Source organism: Lates calcarifer, linkage group LG19 (assembly GCF_001640805.2).
Source record: "Lates calcarifer isolate ASB-BC8 linkage group LG19, TLL_Latcal_v3, whole genome shotgun sequence".
Lineage (NCBI taxonomy): Eukaryota > Metazoa > Chordata > Actinopteri > Centropomidae > Lates > Lates calcarifer.
The window spans coordinates 18,636,051-18,660,798 of record NC_066851.1 but is presented as its reverse complement, the minus strand read 5'-3'; the positions used below and the strand labels follow the sequence as shown (position 1 = coordinate 18,660,798).

Below are 24,748 nucleotides of genomic sequence, written 5' to 3'. Positions count from 1 at the left end.
GGAGGGGAAAGACAAGACAGGGAGCGAAACAGGGGAAGACACAGGAAGATAATCTTGAGATTCTGATCTCCAGAATAAGAGCGCTAGGAAAAGTTATTTACCAGAAGATCTTTACATTTACATACCTCTCCATCTCAGTGCACCAGAGTATGTCCTCCTTCTCGTTCATGTAGACGGGGAAATGCTGGTCCTTGCCCTGCTTGATGGAATTAGACCTGGTGGTGATGGTCCTCACCTTGTCAAACTGAGGAAAAAAGGAAATGAGAGAAATATTAGTCCACGAGTCTTAAAAGCTGTATGTTTCTCTTCATCTGGTGCAAATCAACCTCTCTAATCACAGAACTACAGATCAAATAGTCTGTAGGTAGATGGATTTTCAAACTGTTACCTCTTGCTGCCACTGGGAGCCACCAGTGTACAAAGTTATGTATTCCTACTTTCAGAAATCAAATTAACTACTGTTATGTATTGCACTTTAAATATGTTTGGACAGACATGATTGGCTAATAATATTCAACGGCAATTACTGCAAATGTCAGAAATATATCACAGAGAAAATATAATGTCTGTGATCATAGCAATCAAACTGACAATGAATGAAACAGACATATAAAGTTTCAAACAGGATGTCCGTGATTTCTCAGGTTTTCTGTTAACATTTCACTAGGTGATGCATGCAGTTGTGTTACAGTATAATGTAAAAAGTACCTTAGCTGTCCGGCCGTGTTCTAAACAGTCCTGGAGGTCCAGCCTGTCAGTGCACATAGCAGTCAAAGGCCTGAAAAGGAGAGAGAACAGGAGTCACATTTTGCATTTAGACTCACGACTCTGGACTTCATTTATAAAACTTTGTCATGCACAAATTTGATGACTGACAAAGTCATTGCACAATTTTTACTTTGCTGACTGTGGTCTGAAATAGGTTTGTAACCACAACCATTTTGCAGAATACTTAGAATAGTTTCCATTCATCTGTATAAAAACAGCTGGATGAAACTAAGAGAAAGTCATATTTCTACCACTATTTCCACAATGTTTTCCACCGTTTGAGGTTTTGACTGGCGTCCTTTTAATGACGTCATCTCATTGCACCCCCTTCCTCTGCTGTGGTTTAATAGCACAAGAGTGGAGAATTAGCGCCATCAGCTGTTAACTGAAGGTTCTTATTATTTGTATGACTATTAATCATCATTTCACGATCATGACAGCCGTAATCTGAAAATCTGTGTATGACAATAGGCTCTATTTCATCTGTAATAATGATGAAAGCTGTTTTAATAAATGTACTCCTTTGGTCACAGGGCTTTTTTTTCCCATTGTGTATGTCAAAGGCTGTTGCTTCCCTCACCATTCAAAAACCAACCTGTTCATGCCAGGAAGGTTACCCCAGAAGTAGCGGGCACGGTGGGCAGCAGACACCTCCTTGGCATCGATCATCACTGGGTTACACTGAAAGCAAAGATGAGGAAACAGACACAGATCAGACGGGAACCAAGGTAAGATGCTCTGCTATGCTCAAGATTACATATATGACAAAATAGTGAAGTGCGGTATCACACCATAGCACAGTATTACTGCTATTGAGAGAAATCCTTTTACAGTTTTTTTTTTTTTTTTTGACAAATTGACAAAAATTGATGTAGAGCGAGGCCAAAACCCCCACAGTGTCAGTTTCATTGAATTTATCACAGTATCCAATCATTTTAAAGTGGAAAATATTTTAAAACCAATAGAATCTAGGAGTACATTAAACACAGCACATTCAAGTGTTACATCAAGACTGCTAGGGTCAGCACTCCCTTCTAGTGGTCTGCGTCTAAAGATAATGAATCAGTGCCACAAGGGGGCATTCATAATCCATCCAGTATTACTGTCAGTGAGGAAGCTGACCTCTAAGAAGCGGGAGATGTCCCTCTTATCGCTGACACCCATAGCAACCACATTTTCAAAGAGCCAGAAGAAAGGCCGGTCATCCCCCTCCTTCGGCCGAGCCTCGTGGAGCAGCCTGTAAAACTCAAAGAACAGGCGGCCGGTGCCCTCTGTGGGGCAGAGACAGTCATTAAACAATGCTGAAGTACAGTAAAGAACATAAACTGATGATAGTTATGTTTTCTGGTCAGATTATTAGCCTTCTTTAATCACAAAGCAATAGGAAAGTGAACATTTAGACCTACCGTAAAGACCTTTCCTAGCAGGATTGACTATAGAGAGGTCATTGCATGGGCTTCCACCAATAACTAGGTCAAAAGGACCCCACTCCTGTATCTGTATACAGATAAAGAGAGAGAGAGATAAAGACAGAGATAGTATAGATAATGACATGTTGTAAAATAGAGATAATCAGCATAACAATCCTCCAACATTCAGGTATATTGTGCTCAATGAAATAAGAACCAGCTAAGTTGTGGCTTTAAAACTGTCTTTATTGTCTGCTAGTCTCCACTTCCTACTTTTATTGAGTTCATGCACTTTGGTTATGAGGGAAGATAGCAACAGTGTTGGTGTTCTCTGGAAAAAATTGAATGTCACTGCACTGATAAATCTGGCAGGCTAAGGATATTCAGGCAAACTAGAGACTACAGATTTTACGTTGGACAGAGGGTCTCCCTGGTTCACTAGAGTTCGAGCAGGAGGCCCACCGCTGTCTGGGAGACTGTTTGTGTACATCTGTGTATCAAATCAGAATTTCAAGCAGGGAGAACATATAATGTCCTCATTAGGTTTATACTGCAATCTGTGTGGAAATTGTGGCTATAAACTCTATGGAGAGAGCAGGATGAGAGTGAGGTCAACCTCAGAGCTGCAGCTCTGACCTTAAAGCTGAGGTGGATAATAAAATAATAGCTACTCACTCACTCAGAGTACATTGCATTTATATTTATAATCTGCTCAACAGTCCCATCTTAACCTTTCAGTCCCTACTTCCATTTATGTGCCTCGCAAAGTTATTTCCTTTTCCAGAATATCAGGACTATTGTAGTGAATATTTATTTGCTATGAATAGTTGCTTTACAATGGATTATATACATGTTTACCAGTATACCAGTTTAATCAATGAGGGCAACGACTATGAGCTTACAGTAGCCTCTTAACAAATAAAATAATACAAGGCAGAATAGGGCATTTTAATCAAATCAAACCATGTCAGCCAGTTCAGCTGCAGGTAATTAGCATGTTATGTAGCTTTGACCATCAAATTCTAATCAGTTCATCCTTGAGTCCAAGTGAACGTTTGTGCCAGATGTAATGAAATTCCCTCCAGGTGTTCCTAATATATCACATTCCCAGGAATGTGAGGACACTGCAACCTTGACCTTTGACAATCAAAATCTAATCAGTTCATCTTTGAGTCCAAGTGAACATTTGTGCAAAATCTGAAGAAAGTCCCTCAAGGCGGTCTTGCGATATCACATTCAACGGGCCCAAAATGTGTTTTGTGAGGTCACACTGACCTTAACCTTTGACCTTTGACCACCAAAATCCAATCAGTTCATCCTTGAGTCCAAGTGAACATGTAGGTGCTAAATTTAAAGAAATTCCCTCAAGGTTTTACTAAGATATCGCATTCATAAGGAAGGGGACAGACAGACAGACAGACAACCCAAAAGCATAATGCCTCCTTCCATGGCTGCTTATCATCCCTGATCACAATATGGGGCTCCAGTATTTATAAAGATACCCTCAGCAAGGCAAACTCTTTCTGATGAATGTGTTTTGAGACAGGAAGAACTCTTGTTCTTGTAGAATTTCTTCAGTTGCCAAGTGACGCATCTGTAATCATAGCCAGCAACCACAAATTGAATTTCTCTGTATCAGTTGCTCAATAAGTTCTAGCTACTCTTCCGGTCAGTTCCCAGCTTTAGTGGCCAACAGAACAAGACTGCTGTTGTAAAAGACAACTCTTATCAGTGTGAACAACTGAAAAAGACCAGGAACACTCAGCAACCCCAAGCAAAAAAACAAACAAAACAAAACAACAACAAAAAACCCTCTAGACTCACGTGTTTGCGTGTGACGTTCCTCACATCGCCAACGTACATGATGCGACCCTGATGCCGGACAATACCCACAGTGATGGAGTCTTCACACACCTCAGAAGCTACGTAGCGATCTACTTGGATGCCAAGTTCTTTGAGCACCAGCAGCCCTGAACAGGACAGGGAAAAAGATCAGATCACAGAAAACTGAGGACAAACTTAAAACCAATCAACAGCATGTTAAATAGCGTCCACTTAGTCTGATGTGAAGCTCTGGAGCTGTCTCTGACTGAAAGTGTAATACTGAAAATGACCATTCAAACAGCTCGTACCACTCTCACGTATTGACTGATACACTCTTACAATGACTACAATGGTGTTATTAGATGGTATTACTGATAGTCAACAGCATTACTACTGGAATGCATGTTCAATAAGGATATAATCATGACATGAAAGTAATGTAGTGTGACCAAAATGATGATGAAAACATTACAGATGGGACATATAGTGTAAACTGATACAAACAGAACATTTCATACAGACTTGGAGAAAGGGGAGAAAGGGGGTTCCTGTCTAACCTGTTGCTATTCCATCAAATAGCGACAGGACACGAATGGGCCTCCTCTTCTCCACCATGACTGGGGGGTAAAGCTTTGGTGGATCCTGAAATACAACACCGATAGAGAGGGGGTGGGAGAAAATGAGAAACACAGGAAAAAGACTCCTCAGCAAGACAGTCAGTAGGATTTATTGCCCAAAGGTGCATTACTCACAAAATCTTGGTCGTGATTATTTGCAAAGAAGTGCTGAAGACGGCTGGGCCAGTCAGTACGACGTTCCAACAGACCAAACACACCCCTCTGACCGCACATATAGCAGTTCCACGGGTCTTCTTTGATGGCAGCGTGGGCCGCTCCTGGACCAACGAGGAGGTCGACACACTCCACACAGAAACACCTGAACACAGGTCAAGAAAAATTATTACTACAAGTGATAAATCTTACTTAGTAGAACCTATGATTCATAGTGATTTGTACAGTCACAGTAACCTAGTAAGTTGACAAAACAAATCCTGGCTTTGTCATCCCACAGTGTTTGCATCACTGTGGCACTTTGGCAACACCATCAATGAATTTGTTGATTTGTAGATTTTGTTTGCTGATTAGGAGTGCAACAATTCTGAAACCGAGACTGAAACCGCGATACAAACATCCACAATCTTGAACCCCAACCCCAATATAGCTTATTTTATTTTGTTATCTTATGTTTGTTGACTAATAAAAACATATAAGTCAGTCAAAGTGTTAAACTAGGTGACACATGCCTTCATTACAATGAACACACATACTGTAGTTTATTTTGAGTTGATCTGACGTACACACATTTTGCTACTGCTCACTAGCACAACAAATGTGTCTTAATGTGCAACTGAAAATAGTCCCAAATCGATGCAGTATTTAATCCTGTTTGAATAATATTTGCTAAAAACTACAGTGCCCGGCTACTGACTTGTTTTTTAAGATTTATCTCCTCAAGAGGGTTTGGGACTGAGATCACAGAAAAGTCAAAAAGTATTAAGAGTTGGAAAAATGCATTGTTGGTTCTTGTCTCTTAATGAAATTTTGTGATAATAACAAAAGCATTGAATATATCCAGTCTTATCCTTTAATGTAGGCTGAGCAATAAATGACTGACAGTTCCCTTCAACTTAAATTAGTTTCTAGATCAATCAGAGGTCAGAAAAAGGCCACAGACTTGCAGCATCAGTCTTTGTTTTATACCTGCGGGGCCTAGTTTAAATGGTTTTGAATGAGGTTTGGGAGTTTTGAGAGGCAGCGAGTTATCATCAAAATGTCATCCAAATGTCAAATGCCATCATTTTTATAACACACAGCAAGTCATTGTTTACTGACTGGTTCAAAATGTATCTGACAAAGCTCAGTCTGTTCTCAGTGGTATTTTTGTAGACTTTAATCTCATAGTTCGACTGTGTGAGGATACTTTATCGGACTATTACTTTTGTAGTTGCTCTATTCAACTGACATACAGCCGCACTTTATATAATATTTGTGATCAGCCGTTTCTCCACTGGACCTCCCATAGTGGTGCCTGACATCACTGCTATGACATTTGTGACATCTCTACAAAGCCTCTATTGTGTGTTCAGTTATGTGCACAATCCTGCCATCTGTACTGGAAAAATAACTGTAAATTGTGGGCAGTGACATACTAACTACTGATCTGTATTAAGATGGTGTATTTATGCCAGATGGATTTATTTGAGCAATTTGGCCTTAGGGGTAAAGAACATTCCTGGAAATATTAACAAATAAAAAAATGAACATGCTGCTGATGATATGATATTACATAGATATTATCATACTCCCATAAGACTCTACAGAGAGAAACTAATGAAGGACAATTTGTGCTGGAAGTGCAGAAGGAAAGTGGGTCACTCCTGGGTGGAAGTTTTGGTTCAGTAATCCCTTTGACTCCTGATTTATGTTCAAATACCATATTGTATCAAAATGTGCCTTTTCAGTTAGCACAGTGGATATGTTTACAGCCTCAAGAATTAAGTTCCATGTTAGAAATACTGGATAAATACAGAGATATAATAATATCCTCTGAGATTAAAAGGTAATGTGGCTCTGAAGTGGCTGTTTAGATTTGAAGCATAGCAAAGAACCTCCTATAATGACTGTACCAGGTCTTTCACTTGTCACTAGTTTCTATAGGACTTCTGTGAAGATCTACTTGCTGCCATGTGCCAATCCTTTCTTTAAATTTTATAAAAACTGCCGCAGTGCCAGAGAGAACCACGCCTTTAGTTCTAATTTCCCCTGTTCCTCTGTTCATGCAAACTCAAAACGTCCTCCATGTTTACCTCTTGTCTTGACAGATTCAGAATGAAGTTCATTTCCATAGCACAGACTCCATCAGTACAGCAGGAGTCACGTCAGGTGTTTCCCCCACTCGATCTTACTGTGCAGCCATGAATGAAACTCAGCACATTTTCACACTGAAAGCTCCCTTTATAGGCAGCTGACCTTTAACTTGAGCAATATTCAGGAAGTGCTGAGTTTTGTTTGTGGTTAATTAGCATATGAGTGGTGAGCTTGGCTCTGCTGTTGAACTGATGGAATTAGTGCTGTGGAAATGTGCATTATACTACCTTTACCATGTGAGCTGCAGCAGTAGGCTACAGGTAACTGTACCCTCACTCAGTGTTTTCTTGAATGTTGGCTTTGATATGAGAATTTACAGGAGGTCAAGAGGCAAGGAAATGTTCTTAAAATAGAAGGGAGGCATTATACAGCTTTTTTTTACACACAATGATGTTGCCAACAATAACACACACGTACTGCATCTTTCTTTTTTTGGACAGACGATGCTTTAAAACGTAACGCAGACTGTCATGATTTACGTTACGCCCAGAACCCCAGTAAAGACCGGTAGAAACCTCACCGACAACAGTTGTTGTTTCCACACATGAGCACTTCTCGTCCTCCACAGCAGATAGTGCAGTATGACTGGTAACCATCGTCGTCATATTGATATGCACATTCTAGGAAGCAGTTCTGTGAGAAAAGCAGTTCAAAGTTGGTGAGCAATTTGACACACTTAAAAATGAAAGTTTTATGGGGTCACATCAGGTGCTGCTTGAAATATGTTCAGTTTATTATTAGCTTTGAAAGGAGTTGTGATTTTTTACAACACAGTAGTCGGGGTTGAGTCACAGACTTTTAATGACCTCTATCACAGCGTACCTTACAGCTCTGGCACATTCCTCCAGCAAACAGCGGGTGCTCCAGGCTAACATTCAGACTTCCACAGGAGATACAGATGTCTGTAGAAAGAGAAGTGCAGTATGTCAGTGTTTAACAGGCGGAGGTCAGGGAGGTGTGAACACTCTGCTGCTACACACTTCAATGAAATTATTTGAACAGCTGTGACGCAGGTCTACATCTAATGAGCTTAGCTGTTATGTTTGGAGAGAACACACAAGGGAGCCAGTAAGGCTGCAAAAATCACGGAGATGTTATTTCTTCTTCTGTACCCTTTTATCATTTTATATTAACATAGACGTTTACTTTTCTGCTGCTTTGCTTGTCAACAACAAGGCCAAGTGTAAAGCGTCTAGGTGTTCACTCCTTGAGAGCCCCCCCCCGGTGATGCTGCAGGCTACAGCACACAGAGGACACATCACTTACCCTCTATGTTGCGGCACTTTTGTCTCACTTCATAAACAAGCCGCTCTGGAAATACAGAATAAGATGAAAATGATGAGAAATGTAGGTTAACTCGATCTACATTTTAACATTGTACTTGTCAGGTCAACAGTTCAAAATCCGATTTTAGGGAGTTGAGGCACTAGTTGTGTTAGTGGCCTGTATTTGCAAATGCTTCTATAGCGATCAGAGATTCTAATGTAACCAGCAAATAAAATACTAGATGTCACTATACAAACATCAGGCAAATTAGTTATGTAAATTTGAAATAACGAAAGCCCCACAATATAGCCCTGTGGTACACCAAAATCCTAGGAGGAGCCCTTATTTTAAAAGACAATATTACAAAAGAGAAACCTCTGTCACCAGTCTGGCATTCAGTCCGTTGTTTTTGTGTAGGAAAAACAGCATTATTAGCAGTACAACTGAAAGTTGTATTAAATTCTTCATTAGTATATTTTCAGCTAAAAGATCTTGTGAAGTTGTTCAGTTCAGGGCTGAAGATGGATAACTAATCAGATGTTTATGAATGTGATTTAGGACAAAGACAGATCAGATTTTAACCACAGTTTTTCTAATTATAGGCGGCACTAATATTGGATGCCAGTTTTGTTACTATATCAGGTACAACTGCTCAGATAATGCTGAGCACTGATGAATGACTTATTGCCAAAACCTTTCACAGTAATATGTCTGAAGAACATTTTGGAATGAAGTCAAACAAACATCTATTCATTGTCTTTTGGAGCAGTCTGAGGCTTTATGCCCGGTCACATCATTCACTTTCATCTTTAACCTGTCGCTCTAATGGACCACTTGTCCATACACTACTTCTCCGACCACTTACTCTGATGTACAACTCTGCTGGATCCTCCCAAAGGGAAGGAATATAGAGTTCATGACTCCTCTTTAACCTAATAAATGAGGCACCTTACCTCGTGTCCTCTCATCAATGATGTCCTTGACCTTGGGTTTCTCTGCTGTGCTTTTGCGAGGCTTTTTGGCTGGAGGAGGTGTGTAGGCCGCTGCTTCCGGCTCCACCCACATCTCAGGGTAAACCTCTTTGTATGGGTTACGCTCCTCTGTGGTGCACAGCATATCAGACAGTTAACATTACAGGACACAAGGTCAAAAATTAGAGCTTTATAATATTGACTTCCTCCTACCCTCTGGTGGCTCTAAGGCCTTGGGTCCAGTGGGTTGAAATCCTGTCATAGCCCAGAGAATCATCTGCTTGTTCAGCATTTCCACTGATTTGGAGGTTTCTGTCTCATCACTGTCAGGGCAGGCCATGAAGGCTTTGCCTGCCCGGCTGCTAGCCACCTATGAATACGTTAAAAACATTTACTGACTGAGTTTATCTATAGAACGGATTATCTGCTGATTCAGTGGGATCAGTGTCTCAACTAGGACACAGTTACGTACTCTCCCTGAAAGAGGATCATAATTATATTTTCTCTCCATTAGGACATTTATTGTCTTTAATGTGTATGAGAGGCCTCTCGGCGCTAAGGGAAGACTTAAGAAATATGCCACATGATTTCTTGCAGATAATTAAATAATAAGAAATAATTCCAGCATGCAAACCTGAAACCATAATTTTGTGATCTTTTTGTTTCTGTTTGCACATGGATTGAACAAATCAGATATAATCTGATAATTAGCAAGCTTTAGAGGTGTGCAGGGAGCCAGGCTAACTGTTTCCCCCTGCTTCCAGTCTTTATGCTAAGCTAAGCTAATTGTCTGGTGGCTCTTACTTAATTTTTAGTGAACAGAGTTAAAACAACTGTAGTGCTATCAACCAAACAATTTTTGAGGCCAGTGAGCCCAGTTTAATACTTATTTAAATGATAAAATAGGACTTAAGAAAATAATTCAAACTGAAAACGAGACTTTGAAGCCAAATGTTCTTATACTCACCTGTAGCACCTCGTAAATGGCTTTCTTATATGTGGGCTGCTTGTTGTAAGTTGGTTGGTGAAAGGCATTGTTAAAGGAACTTAAAGGCATGAGTTTTTCTACACAGACCTGTAAATACACAGAAAATGCAATCATTGTTCACTGCTGTGGAGCATTAAAAATATTGTTATTAGGTAAAAGTGTCAAAAGATGAATGACTTCTGTTCATAGTGGAAAAGAGCAATTGGTTGAACAAAAAAAAGTTTATTTTAAAAAGAGTGGTTGTCACTATAAATGGTTGGCTGTTTTGCTTAATACCTCGTAAAAAAAAAAGAAAGACAGAAAGAAAATAACCTGACAGCAATATTAATGTTGGCCCTAAACACTCACCACTGAGAATTTTCCATCTCCAAACCACATGACCCATCTGGTTCCCTCAGCGGCTCTGCTCCGTCCCGTCATCCACCAGGATACGATGCGGCCTGGCCACCATGAGAACCCTCGCAGCTTCCCCCAAACCAGCTCGCCAATGCCAAAACCACGACCGTCCTGCAGCCAAAATAAAAGACATATCATCCGCTCTGTATTAACTTCTGGGCATAGCTGTGAAACCTTTTTAAACTCTTTTAAACTCTGTTTTTTTTTCACTTTGAGATGGTAAAGTTAGATTAGACATCTTATATAAACAATAACAGAACAAAATAACATATATAATAACAATCAGAAAATAGTGAAAACCGATCATCACAATTTCACAAATTGCTTGTTTTTTTTTCTATCAACAGTCCAACTATTTAACTCTTGGTACTATCACCTAAGTCAAAGAAAAGCAGCACATGCTCACAATTCATAAAAGAGCTGCTGATTGATTTTCTGTGGATCTAATTGTTTCACGTCAAATATAAATTGTAACAGAAAATCATCAAACTCAATGCATAAATAAGAAAATGGTAAAACTTGTCGTTTCCTGGTGAAAAGTGACATCCCTTTTTTATATTTAGAGAATTTCATACTTATGTATATATACTTTAGCATTAAGTACAGTATATATTTAGTAAATGCTTGCAGCTATTTTCTACTGGGAGAAGTACACAAACCAACTACAAGACACCAGTTTTTCATTACATCAAATCACATCAAATGTAACTGTAGATGTCCTCTGCATCAGTGTGACATATTTAGCATCTTTGTATACTCTGGCTGACAGCCGTATAACACCCAAGGTGAATTATTTCTCAAAACATGAATGGCTACTTGGCTCCACAAGGATTAAACCTGGCTTCAAACTGAATCCTTTTTCCAATAGAGATCTCTGTTCTCTGTAAAATCCTGTGAATCTACAACCGAACATTAATCAGTGTGAATCAATAAAGTCCAAGAGGATCTTACCTCATATTCGGGCTCAGTGTCTGCAGACTTGGGGCATGTCTTGTCTCCACCTATGATGGCGACAGGCTCAGGGGTTGTGGCCACAGTGGGGGAGGCAGGGTCAGTAGGCTGCTGCTGCTGCTGCTGCTGCTGCTGCTGCTGAGGCGGTGGCGGTGGTGGTGGCTGCTGCTGATGTTGTTGTTGCTGTTGCTGTGGCAGCGACAGCTGTGATTGCTGTTGATACTGAGGCTGAGACTGACACTGAGTGTGTGACTGAGGCTGCTGCTGCTGCTGCTGTTTTGAAGGCTGCGGGTGCTTTATTATTGAGACCTCTTCTCTCTGGGACTCTGTTTCATTCTCCTCTTGATCCTTCATGGCGTTCATCGCTGACATCAGTTTGGCCTTTTTCTCTGCCTGAAACACAGTCCAGTGACAGCAGAGATAAAGACAGAGATTTTTTCAGATGATGTGTGCAGTTACTGTGTTTAAGGCTGAGTTTCGATCCAGCTGGATACATTACTTTTCTACATATTTGAAGACTATGCTCATGGAAATAAATCAGAAAATACGTCAAAGAAGTAAAACGGAAATAAGCTTACAAACGGATACAAGCTAGTGTTCGTGCAGTCTTTCAGTCTTTGGCAGTGTGTGGTACTCTGGGCACAACTTGGTCTGTTAGCTAGGCTAAACACGTCCTGTAATTTCTTTGTAGAGGACACTCAGAGATTAGACTGATACCAGCTTCTCATGTGTCTGGTGGTAAGACAACAAACAAGTGTATATCGCAAAATGTCACTGGCTGAGGAACGACAACACTGACACCACCTCATCAAGTTGTTACAGCAAATGTGTTTGCAAACCCTTATTTACACAACAACAGACATGAAGTAACATTAGCATTTATTTGGAGTTGTCCCTAGTTGTCCCTTGCTCTCTACAAGATCCTGAGGGAGGACACTGGTCTTTAGCTACTAAATGCTCCTCTATATCTACTAGTTAGTAGCTAACTTTGTCCTTCTGTTGTTTGGCGGTGGGCAGCTAGCATACAGTTGGTTTATCAGATCCTGCTGCAGCTGAAAACAGCACTTGTTAGAGCGGTGAGGCTGAACCAGAACAGTAAAGTTAGGAGCTGAAAAACCAAAACAGTGGGCTGAAATATGCTAAAATGTTTCATAGAGCTAAAGGGAAGTGCAGAGTCTGTTGATAAATCTCTATCTATTTCACATTATACATAGTCACACTGATCCACTGTTTATGCAAAAGTAAGATTAGTGCAGGTTTAAGTAAAAATATGTGCTACCTGGTACATATTTACATACTGCAACTATATGCTCACTTCTTACCATGTAGCTGAACCATACAGGACTGTCTATAAAACTGTATTACAACCAGGTACAGGATAAGCAAAGGCAGACAGTGTTTTTAGCCATATAGCTAACAATACAAGTGGTGCACCTCATTTCTGCTGTGTATGTGCAGAATCTTGATTGTGGGAGCCTGAAAGCCATTGTAAACACGTCTTTATCTCCAACTGCAAGGCCCATTCATCAACAGCAGTGTATACAGTAACTCTATAGTGCCCGTAGCCGTGGCGGAGAGTTCACTGGGTTTGTGGTACCTGACACTGAACCGCTAGGTCGATCAGAGAGGACGAGACGCAGCCGGGACTTAAGCCTCTCACAGTAAATCCCCAACAGCTGCACTCATTCTGATGTCTCTCTCTCTCAAACACACACACGGTAGGACTCTCATGCTAACTTTCTTCTCCTTCCCTCACTCTCTTTTACATACACACACAGAGAATATATACAGTATCTGCAGTCCCATATGTAAACACATGTTAGTCATAGTATAGGCACCACGTGAGAGCAGAGCTGCACACAGCTGTGCTTACTTTCCTCAAGTCTTTCTCAGGTTCTCAGGTCTCACACATACTGTAAATGTCCAGAGCTGAACTTGAGTGTGTGGGAAGAGGAGAAAAAAGGCAAGCAGGAGAGAGACCGAGAGAGAGGGTATAGTACAATCCTCCGTCCTCTCTCCCAGTGTGACTCGTAAACAATAGCGCCTTTAAGAGGAGGTGGTGCTTAGACGGCGTGGGGAGGGGTATCTGCGCAGAAGAGTAGAAACATGTGCTCTTCAATCAAGAGGCTCTGCTGTGGTTTATAAATATCTGTACTGTAGTGCTGGATGGATGGTTCAAAGCCCTTGGCCATATGTGTTAGGCCTCTTGGCTCCAGCGCAAGCACACTGGAGTTAGTGTTCGACAGCCTGCTTGGATGTGTGGTTCCAGATGGTAAACTGCAAAAACCAACAAATGTCAATTAAACTGCTAAATGTGTTATGCGTATGGGGAGAAACAATCTGCAATCATATTGGCAAGTGAGGAAGAGCAGTCACTGGTGCAGTCAGAAATAAATGAACTGACTGAGAGGAACTGCAAAGCAAGATTTTATGAATTCAGTCCAGCTTCTTCATCTCTGGTGACCAGTAATCAAAGGTATACTGTTAGATCTGTAAATGCCAATAAAGCAGCTGAGCTACTGTTACTGTGCTCATTTTGGTGTGTTTAGGGTCAGACTGTCTCCAGGGTTCCTGCTCCTCAGAGCCAATGAGAAAGTGACACTGAAAATGCCAGTGGGGGGAGGAGAGAAAGTACAGTGGCTATAAGAACCAGATATTTGTCTCTGGACTTCTTCCCAGTTGTAAATGCCCCCTTTTGGGGGCCTCACAGTGTGTGTGCAGCTCCACCAGCAAGACAGGCCCTCCGAGTCTAAAGGGGAAAATAGGAAAGGAGGTAGCAGAGACACAATGCGGTCTTTATCATTTACGCACGCCTGCCCGTCACTGACAGCTCAGAAATACCACCACTTATATCCACTGTCACGCCGTGCTCAAGACAAATACCAAAAATGACAGCAGACACACTGTAGATGTATAAACACGGGAGAGCAAATGTGTTTAAACGACCTCACAGTCAAAACATCTACACTTTTTTTCCCTTGGAAAAAATATGTTATATGTGAGCAGAATGGAAAATCAAACTTAAGTTACTGTACTTACAGTATTCATGGATTTTGTTATGGACAAAGTGAAAACAGAAGCTCTACGGGCTGCTGGCAGTGTGTAGAGACATGTTGGGTGCATAATAAGGGATAATCTGACTTAGAGGCTGTGCAGCATGATACCCTGAGGGCTCAAGGGGTGACAGAGTGCACTGGGAGGCAGAAAAAAGAGAGGAGATATTGGTCTCCGGGGTGTGCAGATGATACTTAAGTATCCAATCTGGGCTGTGCTTGTTAACAAAAAGGTCACGTTTACTGCGTAGCATCAGTTATTTATAAGACAACAACTGTCTATTATAAGGTTGTTAACTTTACAAGGAAAATTTCTTAGTCTCAAAGGGTCAAAGAGTCAAAAGTACAGTTGTTGAGATGAAACACCATGGTACATAAGCCCTCATATGTAACACAGGGACAAACACAACAAGCCTCAAACAAATTGCATATTAGAGAAAAGGATGTTAAAGTAGCAGGAAAGGTGCCGTCAAATCAAAACAAACAAGCATTCTGCAAAGTCTGATTAAAGGTAAAAAGTTAGATGAAATAAACTGTCACTGAACATTACTTCCTCACACAACGTGACAGCGAGCCTTTGAAGCAACACAAAAGAGTTTGACCTTTGAATGCAGTAGTCTCTCATGCGCAACAGGCAGGAGAGACGCAGCGGGGACTGTTTTGTGTAATTGTTTGATGGATTATACAGTGAAATATGTCTTCAGTGCAAAGACCTAAGCTTATCTGCTGAGCAAGCCTGTGGATAAATAGTAAAAACTTCCTTAAGTCACAACAGGTGTAGTTAACTCAAGATGAATCAGTGCGAGAACGCTGCAAAAGCCGATCCTAAACCTAAAAAAAAGGCTGCTTTTAAAGTGGAAATACTGTCTGAAAATGCACAAGTGGCAGGTTCCGTTGTGCAGCGATGTGGCTACTGCATTCATTAGCCTGATTTTAGCACAGATCCCTACAAAGGCAGTGTATTTCATGAGTGGCCTTGGGGGGTCACACCAAAAGAGGCCATCTGGTTCTCATTGTATTGCGTCCTTTTAAGAGATAATTAGGAATATTACAGAGTCAGCTATGAATACATAAACAGAATTCCCCATGAATCCACAAGTGGAGTTGTTAAAAAAATGCCCCCTGTGGAGGCTGCTCAGTTTACTCCAAAGATCTTTACAATCTTTTCAAGTTATCAAATAACTGTTCTTGTAGTAAATCTGTGTCCTGAGTCAAACGGAACAAAGTGCACGATGATAGGAAGGACAGGGCTTTGAGGCCTACACAACTACTTAACCTTTTTCCCAGTTGAAAGTTATGTAAGGTAAAATCATGCTGGCTCTGAAAAAAACAGCAACATTTTTAAGGTACATGTATTTGACCTAAAAGAATGATGCTACTCTGACATTTCTAGGCACTGCTATGAAACAGGAAATAGTTTCAGCACATATTCACCCCACGGGAAAAACTTTTTTTCACACAAGCAACTTTTTCCCAAACACGGCTAAAGCCTGTTCACTCTTCCTTTTTTAAAGAGACGGTTTCCCTTTAAGCTGTGCAGAGCAGATGGTCCACAACAACTCTCGTGGAAATACCTGAAGTCAGCATATTCCCCTCGCTATAAGCAGGCTAATCAGACATGCACACTATCCCCCTGTGTTATCAAACAAACAATGCGGTGCACATACCCATACACGCCAGCGCGCAACCCTCATAATCCAGTGTGGGGCTTGAGTTTTTTTCACCCCCACTCTCGGGGTAGAAGAGATCGCTTAAAAAAAGAAAGCATGAACATTTCTTTGTCTGGGAATTCAGGGTCAGGTGATTGCCGACAGGAATTCTGGTTGGCTAGAGAGGACTTGCAAAATGTTGGCAGCGAGCCAAGAGGCTGCCTTGCAAGCAGGGCTGGAAATTTGCTGCAAACCTCATCTTCACCCTCATATCCATAGCACAGAGTTCATTTCCATAGCTGGGGGAGGGGTCAGGAGAAGAATAGGGGAGGGAAACAGAGAGGGAGAGACGGAGAAGTCCACTGTAACACAAGGCACATGAAAAAAGAGAGAGATCCTGGAGAAAGTGCAAGATGGCAGTAACCCTTTCAGCCACCATGTCTCTCCTGCTGCAGGAGCATGCAACAGCTAAATGCTCTGTGGCAGGAGTAGAAGCAAAACTGGAGGCTATGCATCGCATTACTCTTCAGGAAAGGGCTTTGAAGCCAAAACAAAGTCTTTGTGCAAATTAGATCAAAGCTTGCACTAGACCAGATGAGAAAAGGGGAAAAAACAGGCACAGTCACAATTTGCATCTTGCAAATCCCCTTAAATCTCAGCCGAGTACAGCCACTTGTTCAAGAAAATCCACCTCTGTTTGGAAAATGTAAACTGCCTACTTGCTTTGTATTTTACGACATTTCACTTGTGGGTCTTCCGGCATGTCCTGCTAATTTGGCAATATTTCCTCCCTGGAGACATTTTTATGGCCACTCCCCGAGCCTTCTCCAGAGGCGAGCAGAGGGGGGCGGGGAGGCAGAAAAAATGGAAGACCCCATGTTGATACTACGGAGACTCCTCATTATGTAACACATGAAGTTGCACTACATCACATTACTACTAGAAGTCATATTTAACATGGCTACGTAATGAGCCATGTGGGGAGCTTCACATTTATACAGATTAAATTTATGGTGCATTAATTAGGGCTTTGCTAATAAGAAGGGCTGTGTGATCATTATGGATGCAGTAAAAATACCTGTGTATTACCAACAAACCAATCCCACCACAGGGTCTTAACATTTATGTAGTAACTGTTCTGGAACTTTTGATCTTATCACATGATCTTCCCTAGAAGATGTTTGCATTTTGAGATTAAAAGTCCTTAAGCTTTCAACTCATCAAACTTATTTTTTGGATCAAATTTTGATCAAACTCCGTCTGAACTTCATGTGATGTGATCAAAAGCACCCAAAACAGCTTATTAAGTGAGCATTGTGATTATGAGATTATTTTGTCAACTACAGTTTCAAAGGTCAAGAATATATTTAAAGTCAATTTTTAAGCTATCTTAGACATCAAGTACTTTAAGTTCTCAGAAAAATGGAAATCTTCCACAGCAACTTAGCAATCTTCATCTGCTGAGAAATCAAAAGCTCTAGAAAGGCTACAAAACGGGACTTGCGGTGAGATTGTTTTGTCAGCTACTGTTCCCAGTAATGAACTTCAAACTGTTTGTTACTGTTCTACATTTACAAGGAAAGCTTAATTGGAACTATTTACCATCAAAGAAATAGTTCCAGTGAAATCTGTTAATGGCAGAAGCTTTGTTCCAACCCACTTAAATGTGAAAAAAGCTGCCTCCTCATTCATTTGAATTTGCCCATGTTCTGATTTAGTGGGATTCCCAACACAAAAGGGCTTCTGCAAAAAAAATGTTGGATCCTGACTCAGTTTTTGCCACAATGCTACATTGGCCAGTCTCAATATTTTCAAGTGGCGATTACTTTGTAATATGAACGCTGTACTTACACTGTATACCCCATAATAATCACAATTAAAGATAAAATGGCTGCTGTCATGATAATGTTCCAGAGCAGCAAAATCCTTCCTCCTAAAATTATGCTTCAAACTTGCTTCAAACAAAAAATCTTTGCTACTAGTTTGCTAGCATAACAGGGAAATTACTGGTGCCCGTGGTAGCATGTTAGTTAAGTCACATGCCATATAAATGCAATGTCCCCGGATTTTAGCTCTTGTTGCATGTCATCCCTCTTATCTCTCCCCATACTTCTTGTCTCTCTACACTGTCAAATATCAAATAAAGGTAAAAATGACAACAAACTAAAAGAAAACATGTCACTTGGATGAACTGACCCTTTAATCTAGATTCATTTCGCCTCCGCTTCAAGACATCAAAAGCCCTCTTAATTATGCAAATCTAAATTTACAGCAACATTTTCATCCCGGAAGCATGAATCATGTCAAGACATCAAACAGATGTGTTCACCACAGCTGCATGTGATTTCTCCTCTGCTAATACAATAGACAAGAACAAAGCCAGGAAACGCAGGAGCCGACTGAGCCAATGGCCCTGGAAATCCACTGAAATAAATGGTACCTTCATGAGATATCAAATGACCCATCAAATACACTTGGCCGTGAATACACCACAAGCCCTGTCTTTGACCCTGGCAGCTTTAGTCCACGCCTGTCAGTCGCCCTGCGGTCTATGGTGGCTGGGACAGAGCTTGGGTACTCACCTCCATCTTCCACTTGGCCAGCCACTCCTCTCTGGTCCGCTTGCTAATGTAATAAGGGTCACCAGCCTGGAAGGTTATTCTGGGCATGGGCCTCTGACGAAGGCTGATCTCCCAACCAACTCCCCCTCGCAGCCTGCCTCGACCTCCCTGTTTAAGGTGTTACAAAAAAAAAAAAAAAAAAAAGTTAGCTACTTGTTTTTGATTCTTCCTTTAAGAGTTTCTCTCATAAGGAAGCATCCAGATTTGTAGTAAATCTGTGCATCCAATCTGTCACTAGAGCCTGTGAGACAGACACTAGTTAAACAAGTGAGTAATTTGTAGTTGAGGTGATGGGATTGTCTAATTTCTAAAAAAGACGAGATGACTCACATGTCAGTGTGCCGTTTGGTGCTATCAGCTTGTGATTGGTCAGGCAGCAAGAAGTGATGCCACAGTGTCTAATCACAGCTCCCTGGCAACAGTCTCAAGGTCACCAGCACCAACTGATGTGAGGAGCTCCCAAGTGTATTTGATACTTCAAATCTATACACCATTAGGTACCATTTCTTTCACAAGTCCAAAGGCAAGAGAACTAATCAGTTTTTATGGACCTTGTATTATCAGCAACTATACCAAGCCTCTAGTGCAGCAATGGTGCAGATACAGTTACTTTTAGTGCAAGTTTTCAACATACATTTGTCAGAGAGCAGGTGGAAAAAGGTTTAACGATACACAGAAATAAACTTACAGGATTAGTTTGATATTTTGAGAAACACATTCACTTTCTTGCCAAGAGTTAGATGGGAAGATCAATACCCCGCTCACATCTGTCCATTCAATGTGAAACTGGAGCCAACAGCCGATTAGGTTAGCTTAGCATAAAGACTGGAAGCTGTGGGTTACAGCTAGCCTGGCTCTGTCTGACAGTAACACAATCCACCTCTAAAGCTCACTAATTAAAACACTGTATCTTGTTTGTTTAATCTGTGTAAAACCAAAGTGTAAAAACAACTTGAGATGTTAAAGGAATAGTTCAATATATTGTGAAATATGTCTGCTTGCTTTCTCGCTAATAGCTAGAGGAGATAGATACTACTCTAATGTGTGTATGAAAAATATATGACAGAGACCAACGGCAAGTTAGTTTAGCTTAACATAAAGACCAGAAGCACTAGGAAAAAGCTAGCCTGGCTTTGTCCAAATGTGACAATATGCATCTAACAGCACCTTTAAAATTCACTAATTAATGCATCACACCACATTTGTTCAATCCCTATAAATCTGAACTGCACCAGCAAATTACTGGTTTCAGTCCAAGAAATAGTCCAGCACACAAGTCCTCTTAAAATGGTGAACGGATGATTTTTGTGCTTTGTTTTTTTTTTTTTCCAGATTAACCAAACAAGACATAACATATTAATTAGTGAGATTTAGTGGTACTGGTAGAGGGACTGTTATCGTTGGACAGAGTCAGGCTAATTGTTTCCCCTGTTTCCAGTCTTTATGTTAAGCCAAGCAAACAGGCTTCAGCTTAATATTTAACAGAAAGATATGAGAGTGGTATCAGTCTTCTCATCTAACTCTGAAAGAAAGCAAATAAGCTTACAGTCTTTTCCAAATTGATTATCTTTTTCTTTAAGGGGGCTTACATACCAGACTGTATTTGGACAAAGCCAGGCTAGCTGCCTCCCCCCATTTCCAGTCTTTATGCTAAGCTAACTGGCTGTTGGTAGCAGCTTCATATTTACCTATAAATATAATCTAACTCTCTGCAAGAGAACAAACAAGTTTACGTCCCAAAATGATTAACAATTCCTACCCGGCTACAGTCATGCAAAACAACACATAAACATTCCTTCCTCAAACATGCAACCTGTCCTAAAATAAAGAATAAGTAATGAGATAAAAGAAGGACATTGCTATGCATAACAACACTGGCTGAACACTTTGACAACATACCAGTATGATGGTATGTTTGATTCAGTATTCCTGCAACAAAAACTGTCCTTTTTCAAGTCAAGAAAAGCACTTTTGCTTCTGTTCAATCTGCACCACAACCATCTATCATGCTGGCAAGCAGAGGACTCACAGTTTGTGACAGGAAAGATAATTCACCCCCCAAAAAGGAAGCTACAGTCCTGGCAAGTGTGAAAGACACCTCAAGAGTTACATCAGCCAGAGAACAAAGACACAAACAGAGCAGAAATCTTACCTCGGTCTTGACTGCATCACCCCCATCCTCCTCCTTGTGCTCCACATCTAGAAAGAAGACAGCGACACAATGGATGGCCTGAATCATTCACAGCAGAGTGGAAATTGGCCACATCGCTTATCCCTGTATCTGTGTTAAACTCAAGTGGCCTCTCATTCATCAATAAACCATATGACACATTTATTAACCCAGATTGTTGAGCTTGCCCTCCATATCATCCCATTAACTATAAGTTTGATCAAATTAAAGTCATATTAATAAATCTGCTGAGAGATACTGGCTCTGGAAAACTCCTTATGCATGCTCAAAATCGTTCTGGGATCACCGGAGCTTGTGCTCTCAGGTGCCATAAGAGGGTTTGATGCAACCCAGAGGGTTTGGAGTGGCTGCCCAGGTTATGATGAGTGTGGAGAGGGGCCACGTTTATTTTGGCAGATGTCACACATCTGACCTTATATCCCCCCTTCATGAGACACACAGCTGGTTGCTATTAGCATGACCCCTCCTACGCTGCTGACACTGAGCCGTAAAGGCAACAACATACTGCTTCACTTCTGCGACTCTGGGGCGGTATATAATCTCCCTGCCAATCTCCAAAGCCTCAACTGCATCAAGGCATAAATCCCCTCTTGCTGCTGTTGAGTTCTGTAGAAGTGGACAGTGTAGAAGCTGGTATTTGTCTGTGTTATTTGGAACAGAAAAAGGTGGTGGAGCCTAAAAAATGCTGCATGTTGTGCTATTACCCAAGTGTCCTGTTTCATGTCCCTGTGTACTGAAAAGTAATAAATTTACTCAAGTGCTCTAAGTACAGTTTTAATGTACTTACACTTTGAGTTCAAAAGTTCAGTCTTGACCTCAGGAAACAGCCGTTGATGAAATGATTTCAATTCAAAGTCAGTTTAGTAGCTGTTGTGGAGTTTTTGATGGAGTTTGTCCAGAAAAGCAAAACTTTTTTATGAGCACTTTAAGACATTTGAGGCACTTTGTGGCATGGACAAGTAGTCCCTCATACAACCATGACAACTAAGCAAACACCATCTGCTGATGAAGATCATGTGAAGTGACTGAAAGCTCCAGAACTTTGACCTTGGTGTGAGATTGTTTTGTCAACTATTAATTTGCAATTTTGACTTTTAGCTGGTTATACCAAGAGAAAAATAACTAGTTGACTTACTCATCTTTTCAGTCCAATGATGGCTGCTTTTACTTTTTATATTTAACTTACACAACATGGCATAGGTAGGACTTTTACTTGTATTTGAGCATGCTCAATCAGCAGTAATGTAACTTTAAATATGAAACATGAAACATTTCTATGCTTCATCCACTTTCTATTATAATGATTCAGAACTTTATCAGTACTTTTCATAGAAAGAAATGTTTTGCACAGGAAATAAAATGCCCACAGAGATATATATGTATATATACAGAGGAAGTTGCAAAACCATAATGGAGAGGTAGAGCAGCAGGGTAAAGATTGTCAAAAATAGCTCAGAAAACATTCGGTTAAACGTGCACTGAAACCACAGCCTAATAAAAATGTCTTGAACACAATAAAAGCTGCAGTTGGGATTTCCCATTAACTTGGCCATGATTTAAGATCTGGAGGTCTACAACAACAAGGGCATGTTATTCATTCTTAAACAGCATTGTTTGCCTGTGTTCAGCAGAGCAGTTAGGGGTTAGCCAGGGAGCATGGATACCACCCAACTGAAACATGATTCATGAAAACTTTTTCACCCGCAGCAGCAGAAAAATAGATAAGGAGGCCAAAATCAGCTTCATCTCAGAAGTTCAAACCAACACCTCTGGAATTACTTTCACAATGATTAATTTGAATGTAAGCAAGTGTTTCTAAAAGTGTCCAGGGAAGGTGATATGATACAAGTGGAGTATATGCACATCATTCAAGCAGCTGTGCCCTAAATTAGCATAATGGCACAGCCTGAGTAAACATGACTATCTGCTTAGTCGAAGCCCAAACACTATCATAACACTTGAGCCCTGAGAGGCTAAGGACAACTTTTGATGGCATGTTTTCTGCACAGCCAACACTGGCTTGTCAGTGAAGTACCCTACAGACCTGTCCAAACAATAGTCTGCTCTCTTAGCAGCCTCTTCAAGTTGGTTCCATGTGTAGCTGAGCCCCCTGTTCCTCCCTCCCCCTTGCTCTTTTTTTCCATCACTCTCTCCTGGTCTCGTCGTCCTCATCGGGAATAAGTGACTATATAACAAATCGGTGAGGCGGTACGGACTGCCAAGGTCATTGGGTTTGTGAGGGGAGCTGGCTAATGTTGCCCACAGAGAGTATACCTTGCCAGTTTGAGCGAGTTCCAGCTCTCGTATTGCTAGAGCTCAGTTCCACTCCAGCCGGGGCTCAAATCCTTCCTTTGCCCTCCAGATGGATAACAGAAACCCTGTTTAGCTGACTATCGATCCACCACACCGCCCCCCCACCAAGGTCTCCCCTCCCTTAGATGATTTTATATCGACACTCCCTCTATTCAAACTTGTTCAGTTACGGCATTAATTTCTCCTTGCATGTACTATATATCTTCTGATCTGATGTTTAGTAACTTACAGTAAAGTAAATCTATACATTATGCAGATGCAACAGTGTGTGGTGTTGCATTTCAAAATGATCACTTAGCAATTAAATCCTGGGCAGTGCTGCAGGCACATTTTGTGTCTGGTACTTTTTTTTTTTTAAAGATAGCACGTGCCAACTCATACTGCTTTTTGCACCACAGTTGTCTGCTCCAGCTGTCCTTTATACAGTTTGCCTTTTACTCTCTCACTCTGTCATATGATTTTGATATCCTGGTTGAAAAAAATACTACAAATGTTGTTTCAGTGCGTCATAGGCATCAAGTAGTACTCACAAACTGATGCCAAGCAGCAAATTTGTGCATGTGTGTGGCCTGGAAACAACAAACTATTCATTCTGCACTGTGTTCACACTATGACAGTATGACTGCTGACGGCTGCCTGCAGCCATCAAAGGAAAAAAAAGTGTCACTAACATCTGCTGCGAGTCTTTAGAAACCTGTGGACTCTGTGCAGACCTATAATCTGAGTATTTGTAAGTGGAAGTCTGTTTTTTTTTTTTACTTTGTGGCTAACACTGCTCATGCTCACTACTCAGTTCCTCTTTCAGTCTGTTCCAGTCTGCTGTTTGTTGCCTCTGTTGAAATTGTAAAGGGACACTTAGGGACACTCATAATTGTAACTGCAACTAAGTGTGACTTAGCTAGAGATTTAATGTTGCGCTTTCATAATGTTGGGGGACTGAAAAGAGGTGATCAAACTTGAAGCACCAGAGAGTGAGATACTACAGACTTTTAGTCTCTGATATGGATGTAACTCTAAAAATTCTTGTTTGTATACTTCCTATAATGCAACTCAAAAGCATCTTGAATCATCCTGTGTTAGAAATAAATAACTCTGAAGACATCATCAGGGTTATTTTCTCAGACTTAAAAAAAACAGACTTCATACATGTTTTCACAGGCTGGGTAATACTCCTTTAACAGCTTTTTAAATTTGTACCCTAAAAACTAAACATTATCTAGTCACATTCTCCTGCCTCATCTTTCTTATAAAACCATATTTACACAGATGACATGAAAATGATATAGTTTTATGATGAGATTTTGCCATGCACTTTGTGTTCACCACTGCTTCAGACTAAAGCTGAGCAACACTGGATCCAGAGCTCTGAAATCTTGTTCTGAGCCATTTACACCAAAAGCAAACAGGGTTATCCCTGGTTT

At 40.8% G+C, this 24,748-nt stretch overlaps 1 protein-coding gene across 5 annotated transcripts in view; it reads right to left on the bottom strand.

Annotated features, from left to right (window-relative positions):
- dnmt3ab (DNA (cytosine-5-)-methyltransferase 3 alpha b) overlaps positions 1-24,748 on the bottom strand; it is a 40,146-nt gene that overhangs the window by 3,308 nt on the left and 12,090 nt on the right. For 2 of the 5 annotated variants that reach the window (XM_018703687.2, XM_018703688.2), the window contains exons 5-22: positions 20,976-21,022; positions 18,785-18,931; positions 11,501-11,893; positions 10,502-10,660; positions 10,133-10,240; positions 9,379-9,535; positions 9,148-9,294; positions 8,195-8,239; positions 7,751-7,830; positions 7,449-7,561; positions 4,754-4,937; positions 4,559-4,643; positions 4,002-4,147; positions 2,175-2,265; positions 1,891-2,039; positions 1,349-1,449; positions 709-778; positions 126-244 (exon numbers count right to left, since the gene is read on the bottom strand). In XM_018703687.2, the coding sequence (XP_018559203.1) occupies positions 126-244; positions 709-778; positions 1,349-1,449; positions 1,891-2,039; positions 2,175-2,265; positions 4,002-4,147; positions 4,559-4,643; positions 4,754-4,937; positions 7,449-7,561; positions 7,751-7,830; positions 8,195-8,239; positions 9,148-9,294; positions 9,379-9,535; positions 10,133-10,240; positions 10,502-10,660; positions 11,501-11,893; positions 18,785-18,931; positions 20,976-21,022 (2,341 nt within the window). The remainder of the gene's footprint in view (positions 1-125; positions 245-708; positions 779-1,348; positions 1,450-1,890; positions 2,040-2,174; positions 2,266-4,001; positions 4,148-4,558; positions 4,644-4,753; positions 4,938-7,448; positions 7,562-7,750; positions 7,831-8,194; positions 8,240-9,147; positions 9,295-9,378; positions 9,536-10,132; positions 10,241-10,501; positions 10,661-11,500; positions 11,894-18,784; positions 18,932-20,975; positions 21,023-24,748) is intronic. The other 3 variants (XM_018703689.2, XM_018703690.2, XM_051077949.1) reach the window with 3 other exon arrangements.